General features: G+C 43.4%; 1 protein-coding gene across 10 annotated transcripts in view; it reads left to right on the top strand.

The window, feature by feature from the left end:
* LOC129810560 (voltage-dependent R-type calcium channel subunit alpha-1E-like) overlaps positions 1 to 13,858 on the top strand; it is a 232,548-nt gene that overhangs the window by 188,862 nt on the left and 29,828 nt on the right. For 6 of the 10 annotated variants that reach the window (XR_008752744.1, XM_055861177.1, XM_055861176.1 and 3 more), the window contains 10 exons: positions 1,534 to 1,575; positions 2,481 to 2,570; positions 2,947 to 3,156; positions 3,375 to 3,487; positions 4,432 to 4,544; positions 4,851 to 4,982; positions 5,481 to 5,550; positions 11,209 to 11,326; positions 11,442 to 11,509; positions 11,619 to 11,710. Coding sequence is in view for 9 of the 10 variants with exons in the window: in XM_055861177.1 (XP_055717152.1) it covers positions 1,534 to 1,575; positions 2,481 to 2,570; positions 2,947 to 3,156; positions 3,375 to 3,487; positions 4,432 to 4,544; positions 4,851 to 4,982; positions 5,481 to 5,550; positions 11,209 to 11,326; positions 11,442 to 11,509; positions 11,619 to 11,710 (1,048 nt within the window). In the remaining variant the exon portion in view is untranslated. The remainder of the gene's footprint in view (positions 1 to 1,533; positions 1,576 to 2,480; positions 2,571 to 2,946; positions 3,157 to 3,374; positions 3,488 to 4,431; positions 4,545 to 4,850; positions 4,983 to 5,480; positions 5,551 to 11,208; positions 11,327 to 11,441; positions 11,510 to 11,618; positions 11,711 to 13,858) is intronic. The other 4 variants (XM_055861185.1, XM_055861180.1, XM_055861186.1 and 1 more) reach the window with 1 other exon arrangement.

Genomic DNA, 13,858 nt, shown 5'->3' on the forward strand with positions numbered 1-13,858 from the left:
TGTGGAATTTCTTTCCTTCTTAATGCGTTTGAGCCAATCAGTTGTGTTGTGACAAGGTAGGGGTGGTATACAGAAGATAGACCTATTTGGTAAAAGACCAAGTCCATATTATGGCAAGAACAGCTCAAATAAGCAAAGAGAAACAACAGTCCATCATTACTTTAAGACATGAAGGTCAGTCGATCTGGAAAATTTCAAGAATTTTGAAAGTTTCTTCAAGTGCAGTCACAAAAACCATCAAGTGCTATGATGAAACTGGCTCTCGTAAGTACCGCCACAGGAAAGGAAGACCCAGAGTTACATCTGCTGCAGAGGATTCGTTCATTAGAGTTACCAGCCTCAGAAATTGCAGCCCAAATAAATGCTTCACAGAGTTCAAGGAACAGACACATCTCAACATCAACTGTTCAGAGGAGACTGCGTGAATCAGGCGTGAATTTTGCGATTTTTGGTTCCAACCGCTGTGTCTTTGTGAGAAGCCGAGTAGGTGAACGGATGATCTCCTCTTGTGTGGTTCCCAACGTGAAGCATGTAGGAGGAGGCGTGATGGTGTGGGGGTGATTTGCTGGTGACACTGTCTGTGATTTGTTTAGAATTCAAGGCACACTTAACCAGCATGGCTACTACAGCATTCTTCAGTGATACACCATCCCATCTGGTTTGCACTTAGTGGGACTATCATTTGTTTTTCAACAGGACAATGACCTAACACACCTTCAGGCTGTGTAAGGGCTATTTTACCAAGAAGGAGAGTGATGGCGTGCTGCATCAGATGACCTGGCCTTCACAATCACCCAACCTCAACTCAGTTGAGATGGTTTGGCATGAGTTGGACCGCAGAGTGAAGGAAAAGCAACCAACAAGTGCTCAGCATATGTGGGAACTCCTTCACGACTGTTGGAAAAGCACGACTGTTGGAAAAGCATTCCAGGTGAAGCCGGTTGAGAGAATGCCAAGAGTTTGCAAAATTCTTGAAGATTATAAATACATTGTATAATAATATTGAAGACATCAAAACTATGCAAAGTTGCATCAAGGCCAAGGGTGGCTACTTTGAAGAATCTCAAATATAAAATATATTTTGATTTGTTTAACAGTTTTTTGGTTACTACATGATTCCATATGTGTTATTTCATCGTTTTGATGTCTTCACTATTATTCTACAATGTAGAAAATAGTAAAAATAAATAAAAAACATTGAATGAGTAGGTGTGTCCAAACTTTTGACTGTTACTGTATATCTATTCCAAAGACATATTTAGAAGCAAATCTTCACAAGAATAGCTATGCCTAAAATACCATTGTTGTTGCTTCTGGTGTGGTGCACTTCAAAAACAACTTTGGTTAGGATTATTGAGAACCATGCATGCTGTACCCCCAAAATAATCATCTCTGCTACCTCAATATCAATATGGACTTTTAAACCTACAAGACAAACCCTTACACAAAGCTATGACCCTATCAAGTGAAGCATGATTTTTCCCCCCCAACAAACAAACAAACAAATCGTTTTTATTAAATGTTGATTGACAGCTCCCAAGAGGCTGTCTGAATGGAATACAGGCGGTAACCATGGTGAGGAACAACTTCTATTCTACACTTCCTTGCAACCTTTTGTTCCTTTTCAACAACTCAGTCTGACATGAACGTTTAAATAAAGCCAGCTATTGTTCCACAAACCACACTTACAAAAAACAAAACGAGCCATTCTGAACTTCAAACATTTAATTTGGCACAAGCGAACCAAAAGTAGCCGTAAAAAGTTCCAGCTGTTCCAGTGGAAACAAATTCAGAAGATGTAATAGCTTTGAGAGAGTGTGCCAGTGTTGCCGTAGCAACTCAAATGAAATGTCTGGGTGTCAGCCAGTGTGTGCCTCGTGCAAACACTAGTGGTTCACTGGCTTATTAAAAGGGGGAAAGTCTAGGTAAATATTAATAAATAAATTAGATTCTAACCAAAAGGTGGTGGGGATGTACAAGGGTTGGCTGGGGCATGAGCTCAACTCACCCTAATAATTAGTGGTATTTTCCGCATCAGGCACATATAAAAATATATGTGTGCATCAATACAGCTCTTTAGAATGATATGGTATGATATTGTCTCAAACTTACTGTGAGTGTGGGTTATAGCCCAGATAATAGAACCAACAACAACAACAATTAGTTGAAGTTAAATTGGGTTCATGATACAGTAATAACAATAGATGCATATTTTAATAACACCATGTTTCTGTAATCTGTTACACATGTCTTCTAAATGCATATGTTTGTACTCTTGTTTTACAATACCCAAAGCACCAAACACAGTGGCATGTAAATGCGTTTATTATTTTCACCATTCTCTTCTCGTTAGTAATGCCCTCATGATCTTGTATATCTACTTGTGTGTCTCATGACATATTGTCTGTGTTGGAGTGTCAGAAACGTTGTGTTTTGTGTGGGCTTTCTGCGGGGTGACAATGTGAAACCTTTGGCTGCAGTGCTGAAGAGGGCCACCATCAAGAGGAGAGGGGTGGATGCCGTCCATCGGGGCCCAGAGGAAGAGCAGTACGGTGACATCTCTTCTGTGGGTGAGTGTGTGTGTGAAGCCACTGAAAAGAGCAGTATGTTGTAGCTAACATCCCAAATGGTTGAATGATCTGCCATCAGGCAACAGGCACCCCCTCCGTATTAGACTCTGTAATTACAGAGGAGATTGTCATTGTCGTATTGGGAATAAAACTGGAAATGGCAGCTCATCAGTTCCAGCCATCATTACATGTTACAGTCAGTGGCTAAGCTAAATGGATGAGAAGGCCTTTGGCTCTTTGTTTTCCTGTTGGAGAAATTGTATCTATTGTGCAAGTGAAACATTTGACAGAGGAGAGATCTCAAATATACTGTCTATTTGTGATTGCACTACTAGGGGGATTTTAGTAATGATCTTAAATGGGCTGTCCCGTCCAGGCATCCCGATGACCAGAGCCAGCATCAGGAGTGCTAAGAGAGGACCCACAGCTTATTTCAAGCGGAAGGAGCGTCTGCTGCGTATCTCTATCCGCCGCATGGTGAAGACACACACCTTCTACTGGACCGTACTGGGCCTGGTGGCCCTCAACACACTCTGTGTGGCCATCGTCCATCACAACCAGCCCCACTGGCTGTCTGTGTTCCTCTGTAAGTCACACTTACACACACACACACACACACACACACACACACACACACACACACACACACACACACACACACACACACACACGCACGCGCACACACACAGGTACGTACCATCATCTCCATCCAAAATAAATCAAGCAAGTGACATTAATCTTTGAGATGATTGGTTTCTGCTGTGTTTATGAGTGTTGTTGTTGCTGTTGTTGTCTGCATTTCAGACTATGCAGAGTTTCTCTTCCTGGGTCTGTTTCTCACTGAAATGTGTTTAAAGATGTACAGCCTGGGACCCAGACTCTACTTCCACTCCGCCTTCAACCGCTTCGACTGCGGCGTGAGTTCCTTTATATTTCTGCCTCATCTCTAACCAACATGGAGACACCATGCCAGATGGAAAGACAGGGACATACTATAGATTATAACATTGCCCCCAGTACGAGGCAGTGAGAGGAAATGCTTTACTTAAAACATGGGACAGTGACTTAAAGGGGCAATCCGCAGTTGTTGCTTCCATTTTAAGACTTATAAATTCATTATATATACTCATTGATTCTTGAAGAATATAAATGCAACATGAGCTTATGTAACAGTATAACTTTAAACCGTCCCCTCGCCCCGACACGGGCGCGAACCAGGGACCCTCTGCACACATCAACAACTGTTGCCCACGAAGCACGGTCGTTACCCATCGCTCCACAAAGGCCACGGCTCTTGCAGAGCAAGGGGCAACACTACTTAAGTCTCAGAGCAAGTGACGTAACTGATTGAAATGCTACTAGCGCGTACCCGCTAACTAGCTAGCCATTTCACATCCGTTACACTTAGTTCAACTGTTGTACCCCATCAGAACCTAATATATAAACTTTTTTTTACTCTGTTTGTAAACATTGTACATGTAAACAAACACTGTATATCTTCAAAATGTGCAAAATGTGCTTGGATGGTCAGTCCTTGCATCAGTCGCTCTTTCTTTGAATGAGTGGTTACATTTCTCCAGACCCATACCTCTGAATTTTTGCCAAAACCGATGTGGGGTGTCTGCTTAATTAATTTTTCAACAACGAATTGCACCTTTAAACACTTTTTAATGAAAGTGACACTGATGGGTGTAATTAATGAAGTGCATTAAATGTCCCTGTTCTGTTTCTGTCACCTCTGCACTCAGCTGTGAACGGACATCCTTCATCTTTGTCTCTCTGTATACTTACTGTATGTTAAAGGCTGCTGTTGGTGTGCTGGTACATCTGGTGACTATGTTGTTTATGGCTCTGTTAACAGGTGATAGTGGGCAGCATCTTTGAGGTGATGTGGGGGTTCTTCAGGCCTGACATGTCCTTTGGCATCAGTGTGCTGCGCGCTCTCCGTCTGCTGAGGATATTCAAGATCACCAAGTTAGTCCAAGGCCTCCTCATTGGTTTATAACATTCTTCCTGCAGTATGCAGTGAGGCAATGCACTGGCACCTAGCTATCAATGTCCTAGATTATGAAGATGCTGGGTGTCACGTCAGTGTGATATTTGTAGCCTCCTGCTAGGGATAGGATATGCAGATACGTATGTTAATTTCCAGACTGGCTACAAATAATTGAAAACACTCCCAATAGCAACATTTAGACACGGTTAATTAAGTGATTTGTCTCTTATTTCGACGGATTTCAAATGCACCCAATCCCGCCCCCGGTTGGTTGTGATTGACAGGTACTGGGCGTCGCTGAGGAACCTGGTGGTATCCCTGATGAATTCTATGAAGTCCATCATCAGCCTCATCTTCCTCCTCTTCCTCTTCATCCTGGTCTTTGCTCTGCTGGGCATGCAGCTATTCGGTGGCAGGTACTGTACCATAGACACAAGGACGAACTACTACTGCCCGTCTGTCAGATCTCATCACAAACTATGATGGACACTGGCAGTCAATGTACTCAAAGTGGATGTAGTACAACTGATTGTTTGATTTGTGTCATCATGACCTTCTCCTTGTGACATTTGATATTACAGAGGACATTTTCATCCCCTGTGGCAATGTAAAAACACCCTGACAGGGCTCAGTCTTTCCCAAGAAGTTTCTGTCACACATCAGTCTTAGCTGTTGTGCCGCTATGTTCCCACGGATAAAGGAGAATTTCTGGGAAACTGTCACGTCAATGAATGCAGTGCATGCCGGAGACGTATGTTGCCTGGTCACTGGAATACAGAAAAGAAAACAGACTTTGGGAAAAAAGTCCCCCCTCTATTACCGAGAAAAATAAAATGTTTTCTCTCTCTGTGAAAAAAATATTTAAAAATCCTGGCTCAACTCAATTTCCTCTCTGTCCTCATCTTTCTATGCAGGTTCATCTTTGAAGACTACACTCCTACAAACTTTGACACATTTCCTGCTGCCATCATGACTGTCTTTCAGGTCTGGCCCAATTCAATTGTTTTGATTGAGTAAAGTTTTGTGTTTTTGATTCAGGTAACAAAGCCTTGCATGTGGAAATCCTAGAGTCCATATAAATATATGAATTGTCATGAATTTACAGATGATCTACTCTGTATCTTGTGAGAGAATCCTGTGATACAGTATGTGGTATTTCCAGTCGCTAGTGAAATTCTACACACCCCTTGCACAATCTTAACATTTTGCTGTCCTAAAATGTAAAACATTAACATGTATTGATTGTGTGTCTTCACATCCCAGAGTTAAAACTTGGTGGAAGCACCTTTGGCAGCCATTACAGCTGTGAATCATTTTTAATAAGATTCTAACAACCTTGCAAAACTCTACCAACCTTGCACAAGATGGCGCCGAAGAACATAGCTGACGTTTTACATTCTCCCAAACAATTCAGAAATGTTGTTATTTTTTTTTTTTTTTTCACTTATTGTGTACATAATGTTGCTGCTACCGTCTCTTATGGCCGAAAATAACTTCTGGACATCAGAAAAGCGATTGCTCACCGGACTGGAAGAAACATTTTCCTTTAATGAGTCAGTCGAGAAGGATATCCTGCTTTCACTGGAACAGGCCCAGATCCACGCCTTTTGCGTGAAGAAAAGACGCTGGAAAAGGGGGCGCAGATCAGGGATCCTTCTGAGAAGGCAGAGGCAAGCGAATAAACTCCCACTGCCATCCGTTCTCCTTGCTACCATGCAATCGTTAGAAAGTAAAATTGATGACCTACTATTAAGATTATCCTACCAACGGGACATTAAAAACTGTAACATCTTATGTTTCACCGAGACGTAGCTGAAAGAAGAAACGGACAATATAGAGCTGGTGGGATTTTCCATGCACCGGCAGAACAGAGACCCTACCTCTAGGAAGACGAGCGGTGGGGGTGTGTGTCTTTTTGTCAGTAACAGCGGGTGCGTGATGTCTAATATTAAAGAAGTCTTGAGTTATTGCTCGCCTGAGGTAGAGTACCTTATGATAAGCTGTCGACCACACTATCTACCAAGAGAGTTCTCATCTGTATTATTCGTAGCCGTCTATTTACCACCACAAAGCGAAGCTGGCACTAAGACCGCTCTCAACCAACTCTATAAGGCCATAAGCAAAGAAGAAAATGCTCACCCAGAAGCGGCTCTCCTAGTGGCCGGGGACATTAACCTGTCTGGCACCGGGGTTCCGCTAGCGGAACTCCTCCCACATTCCACTGAAAAGGCAGAGCGCGAAATTCAAAATATATTTTTTTGAAATATTTAACTTTCACACATTAACAAGTCCAATACAGCAAATGAAAGATACACATCTTGTGAATCCAGTCAACATGTCCGATTTTTAAAATGTTTTACAGCGAAAACACCACATATATTTATGTATATTTAGCTCACCACCAAATACAAAAAAGGACAGACATTTTTCACAGCACAGGTAACAAAGCCAACCTAACTAACCAAGAACCAACCAAACTAACCAAGAAACAACTTCATCAGCTGACAGTCTTATAACATGTTATACAATAAATCTATGTTTTGTTCGAAAAATGTGCATATTTGAGGTATAAATCAGTTTTACATCACAGCTACCGTCAGAAATAGCACTGAAGCAGCCAGAGTAATTACAGACACCAACGTCAAATACCTAAATACTCATCATAAAACATTTCTGAAAAATCGATGGTGTACAGCAAATTAAAGACAAACATCTTGTGAATCCAGCCAATATTTCCGATTTCTTAAGTGTTTTACAGCGGAAACACAATATAGCATTATATTAGCTTACCACAATAGCCAGAAACACAAGCCATTTACCAGCAGCAAAAGTTAGCAATCGTAACAAACCAGCAAAAGATATATAATTTTTGACTAACCTTGATAAGCTTCACCAGATGACAGTTCTATAACATCGGGTTATACATACACTTATGTTTTGTTCAAAAATGTGCATATTTAGAGCTGAAATCAGTGGTTATACATTGTGCTAACGTAGCATCTTTTTCCCACAACGTCCGGATATTTTTCTGACACTCACATATTCTGACCAAATAACTATTCATAAACATTACTAAAAAATACATGTTGTATAGGAAATGATAGATACACTAGTTCTTAATGCGATCGCCATGTTAGAATTCAAAAAATAACTTCATTACGACATGCAGTTTACGTTATGGCGAGAACGTGCCCAAAATCTGGGCGCAAACTACTAGTTCACATGTTCTTTTTTTTTTTTTTTTTTTTTTAATCCCATTTTCACCCCAATTTTCGTGGTATCCAATCGCTAGTAATTACTACCTTGTCTCATCGCTACAACTCCCGTACGGGCTCGGGAGAGACGAAGGTCGAAAGCCATGCGTCCTCCGAAGCACAACCCAACCAGCCGTACTGCTTCTTAACACAGCGCGCCTCCAACCCGGAAGCCAGCCGCACCAATGTGTCGGAGGAAACACCGTGTACCTGGCCCCCTTGGTTAGCGCGCACTGCGCCCGGCCCGCCACAGGAGTCGCTGGAGCGCGATGAGACAAGGATATCCCTACCGGCCAAACCCTCCCTACCCCGGACGACGCTATGCCAATTGTGCGTCGCCCCACGGACCTCCCGGTCGCGGCTGGCTGCGACAGAGCCTGGGCGCGAACCCAGAGACTCTGGTGGCGCAGTTAGCACTGCGGTGCAGTGCCCTAGACCACTGCGCCACCCGGGAGGCCCCTAGTTCACATGTTCGACAGATATATGAAATAGCATCATAAAATGGGTCCTACTTTTGATGATCTTCCATCAGAATGTTGTACAAGGGGTCCTTTGTCGGGAACAATCGTTGTTTGGTTTTAGAATGTCCTCTTCTCCAGTCAATTAGCATGGAAAGCTAGCAAAGTGGCGCGAAGCTCTCCTTCGTGAACAAACGCAGACAAAGCAACACGCCTAACGTCCCGGAAAAATGTCAATAATCTAATAAAACTATATTGAAAAAACATACTTTACGATGATATTGTCACATGTATCAAATAAAATCAAAGCCGGAGATATTACTCGTCTATAACGACAGCTTTACAGAAGGCTATACCAGGTCCCTTCTCGCGCGTTCCAGAAAACAGGAAATTGGGGTCACGTCATGCCAAGAGCTTTTATTCGACCTCAGATCATGTTATACACTCCATTTCTTCTCTCACTGCCTGTTGACATCTAGTGGAAGGCGTATGAATTGCATTTATACTAATATATATCAAGCACATTTATAGGCAGGCCCTAGAACAGAGCATCGATTTCAGATTTTCCACTTCCTGTCAGGAAGTTTGCTGCAAAATGAGTTCTGTTTTACTCACAGATATAATTCAAACGGTTTTAGAAACTAGAGAGTGTTTTCTATCCAATAGTAATAATAATATGCATATTGTACGAGCAAGAATAGAGTACGAGGCCGTTTAAATTGGGCACGATTTCCCCCCAAAGTGCAAATAGCACCCTCTATCCTCAACAGGTTAATGAGGGGAATGTGTCGCTGGAGCCAGGAGAATCCCAATACTATGGGAATCTGAGGAGACTTAAAAAGCAGGAACTGGATAGCCTCGCTGTGGTTCCCAGACACACTTAGGTTGATGGGAGTGGTGTTGTGGGTGACCCAGCCTATAGAGCGCCCATACAGCGCTCTAACATCCATGGGAATGGAGAGGGTCTGAGTGGGGTTGCCCAGTTTGGATCCAGGGAAGAGTCCAAAAAGCTCTCATCGGCCCCAGAGTTGATGAGGACCAGGAGAGATTTCGACTGGTTTCCCCACAGCAGAATGGCATGAAACGGAGTGTGAGTAAGGGAAACAGAAAAGTTCTCCATATGCCCCACCAGAGTACTTGAGCCTGATCTTTTAACAGAGAAGAGGACACAAAATGACCACGAGTCCCGCAATACAGGCAACTCTTAGTGTTGAGCATGTATAGCCATTCCGCTGGAGACAACCCAGCTCTGCCTAGTTGCAAAGGCTTGGGAAACGGTGACTTAGCCATCTTTGGCGACTCTTGGGGAACCTCGGGTAGCCTCGAGTTATCTCTGCAACGGGGCCGTCGTGGACTTCCAGGATGCCTCGGAGGTGAGGTGGAATCCTTGGATGGGCGAGCAAAATTGAATCTCCTCTCCCTCCGTCGTTCCCGTAGTCGCCCATCGATCTTGATGGTCAAGGTGATGAGGGAATCGAGATCCATCGGCAATTCCCAGGCTGCAAGCTTGTCCTTGACCTCCTCCGAGGCTCCGTGTAGGAACATGTCGACCAGCGCTTCCTGGTTCCAGGCACTCTCAGCTGTCAATGTGCGAAGTCCACCGCATAGTCTGCCGCACTGTGGGAGTCCTGCCGAAGATGGAGTAGCTTCTGGGCAGCCTCTCTCCCGGAGAATGGGGCATCAAACACCTTCTTGACCTCGCCCACAAACTCCTCCAGACTGATGCGTATGGCCAGCTGTTGCACTATATAGCTCTATCCCAGGTGAGCGCCGTCCCGAACATCAGCATGATAAGGTACGCTATCGTAGAGCAGTCCGAGGGGAAAGAGGACGACTGAAGCTTGAAGATGAGGGCACACTGAGCTATAAACGTCTGACAGGTGCCCGAATAGGCTCCCGGGAAGGCGGAGTGACCGGTGAGGCGACGCTGCTAACAGCTGAGTTACTGAGGGGCTGTGAGGTTACCGTCGTAGTATGCTGCCTCTCAGCCAACCCGCGGAATTGCTTCAGCAAGATGTCCAACGCCCGGTCATGGCGTTCGGCAAAGGTGTGGACCCCCTCCATAAGGCCACGAAGCAATTCCTTGGGCCTATAAATGGTGGATCCTTGGGAGAAGATGGCATTGCGCAGCTGGTCCAAGTCTGCTGGGTCAGTCATGGCCAGTTCGTACTATCATGTTTCAGATAAGACCTAGATGCAGACAACGTCAAAATAACAACAGTTTTTTCATCCAACAGGGGCAGGCAAAAGGCAGGGAAAAGGTACAAGATGACAGGCAGGCTCAGGCTCAGGGGCAGGGCCGGCAGAAGGGTCAACAGTGAGAAAACTAGGAAACAGGAACAATCGAGAGACAGGAGCAGAGTGAAAACCGCTGGTAGGCTTGACAAAACAAAACAAACTGGCAACAGACAAACAGAGAACACAGGTATAAATACACAGGGGATAATGGGGAAGATGGGCGACACCTGGAGTGGGGTGGAGACAAACACAAAGACAGGTGAATCAGATCAGGGTGTGACAGTATTGTGTGTAGATTGATGAGGAAAAATATTAATTTAATCCATTTTAGAATAAGGCTGTAACATGACAAAATGTGGAAAAAGTCAAGAGGTCTGACTTCCGAATGCACTGTATGTTCCCCTAAGAGGTTGTTAGTCTTGTTCAAAATTCTTAACAACTGTAATGGCTGCCAAAGGTGCTTCCACCAAGTATTAACTCTGGGGTGCCAAGACATGCACAATCAAGACATCTTAGCTTTTTTGTTTATTTATTAATTTGGCAAATGTTTTGTAACCTTCTTTCACTTTGAAAATGTGGAGTAGGTTGTGTAGATCTGTATGAAAAACACAAATGTAATCCGTTTTTAAGGCAGAAAACTCTGAAGACTGTGCAAGAGATGTGTAGACTTTCACTAGGCACTTTATATCTAGATCCTGACAGGAGAAGACTGGAATGAGGTGATGTACAATGGGATCCGCTCCCAGGGAGGAGTGAAGTCAGGAATGTGGTCCTCCATATACTTCATTGTGCTCACACTCTTTGGTAACTGTATCCTTTCTCAGCTAGCAAATCACTTTTCACACTGTCAGTATGATTAGATTACATGTCTGATGTGTGGATTTTGTAGATCAAACATGTAGGTCCTTGACATGAGTGTGACCAGACACACTGCTGAATGTCTTCTTGGCCATTGCTGTGGACAATCTGGCTAATGCCCAGGAACTAACCAAGGTAAAAATCTCCTTTCAACAATTCACTAGTCTTCCCATAATTGAAGATGATACCCGCTCTCAACCGCATCTGTGATTATTTATTCTGTTCTATGCAATCTTATGTCTAGGACGAAGAGGACGAAGAGGCTGCTTTCAATCAGAAACATGCTCTCCAAAAAGCCAAGGAAGTTGGGGCCATGTCTTCCCTGATGTCATCACAGTAAGTGGTGTGTGTACCCCTGCTGCCTGTTCCCCTTCCTCTCTGTCTCCCTCAGGACTCTAATAGACTGCTAACTAACAGTACTAACACTATGTAATCCCACCAGAGCCTGTTGCTGCAGCACAGACAGCACTAAAGGAAGGGAGGGGTTGAGGCTGACAAAGCCTTAGGGAATCAGTTTGACTATGGGAAATGTTTGTTATGTCGTGCTATGCCTTGGAATTAAGATTTTGCAAGTTGCCAGGGAAATTTGCCTTGTAACGCATTAGAGCCCTGGGTTTGAAGTAGATTAGATTATACACTGAGTGTACAAAACATTAGGAACACCTTCCTAATATAGAGTTGCACCCTCTTACTCCCTCAAAACATCCTCAATTCATCACAAGGTGTCAAAAGCATTCCACAGGGATGCTGGCCCAGTTTGACTCACAGTTGTGTCAAGTTGGCTGGATGTCCTTTGGGTGATGGACCATTCTTGATGCACACGGGAAACTGTTGAGCGTCAAAAACCCAGTAGTGTTGCAGTTCCTGACACACTCTAACCAGTGCGCCTGGCACCTACTACCATACCCTGTTTAAAGGCCCTTAAATATTTAGTCTTGCCCATTCACCCTCTGAATGGCACACATACACAATCCGTCTCAATTGTCTCGAGGCTTAAAAATCCTTCTTTAACCTGTCTCCTCCCCTTCATCTACACTGATTGAAGTGGATATAACAGGTGACATCAATAAGGGATCATAGCTTTCACCTGGATTCACTTGGTCAGTCTATGTAATGGATGAGCAGGTGTTCCTAGTATAGTTTATGTTACTGGTAAATTATATTTGATTTAGTCAGTTTGATCTAGGTACAGGCTACTGTAATTGGAGCCGTATAATGGAGCCCCAGACAGTCGTAGTGCCCTTCATAATGACGTTTATATTGCTGAAAATATGTACTGGAAACAACTGAACTGAACAACTAAAGAGGTATTGATATGCCCTTCCTGATAGGTCTATAGGTCTGTTTTTGCTTGTACCTCTATAATTTGCTCTAAATTCAACAGTGTGTCACCATGGCTACCAGCAGGCTTCCCAGGATCTGCAGGGATGAGCCTATACCGTTGTCATAGAGACAACATTACTGGCATCCAAATTAATATATCATTCCCATTAGAGAAATATACTGCAGTACTTAGTCACCCTTACTTTCACCAGACTGATTTTTTGTAATCATTCTGTTTTTGGAATATCATTCTGTTTTTGGAAGAATTACCAAATGTCAGGAAGTCATTCATCTGGACATGCCATGTTGGGTTATAAGAGACAAGAGTCATAAAGTAATGTTATTTCATCAAAGCCCACAGTATTGATTTCCTATATGAATGGTCTGACACCCAGTCTGTCTGGTGGAAGTGCATGTACTTGGGCATGGTGCAACATAGAGAGATGGTACGCATGTTGAAAATGAACAGCATATTGCATGGTCATTCAAACCACATGCACGGAAAAATCATTTTAAAATGTTTCATAATTAAACATTTGGTCTCATGCTGTGCAGCATTAGTTCTCCTTGGCAATACGTTAGTACAGCAGGAGTAAAGATTAGCAGAGCTGTGGTGCGTGCTACAAATATAACCAGTTCTATGAATTGCTTATGCGGAAATATCAAACTGCAGGATTTTTGCCTCAGTATCTTGAAGTTGTTGGTTTTTCATCTAGGTTCACCCAGGTTGAGGCATAGATATATGTGCAGGGTTTTGCAGTGTACCTTATGACATATTCAGGGTCAGGCACTTGTCAAATCACATTGATGAGATTTGAATACCATAGGGTTTTCCAGCATCTGTGTTTGGAGAAAACTCTGAACTTTGGTAGCATTGCATCATGTCTGTGATGTTTGGGGTGAAATGCTGTAACTGTCTTCCTTCCGGGGGCTCTTGCACAACTGACCTTCAGAGCATGATGATGATGATGTTGACTAAGTGAAAAAGGTTGAAGCATGTCTGAGACTCCTGATAATGTAGAGAGTGGTGGGTGCATGTCTGTCTCTGACCAGCATGACCAATGAGAATGTTACCTTGGCACAACTTTGGGGAGGAGAGCTGCACACATCATGCAAACTGATATGGTTGCTTTGCCTAAACGATTTCCGTCTCTGTTCTGT

Source organism: Salvelinus fontinalis, chromosome 14 (genome assembly GCF_029448725.1).
Source record: "Salvelinus fontinalis isolate EN_2023a chromosome 14, ASM2944872v1, whole genome shotgun sequence".
NCBI classification, from domain to species: Eukaryota; Metazoa; Chordata; class Actinopteri; order Salmoniformes; family Salmonidae; genus Salvelinus; species Salvelinus fontinalis.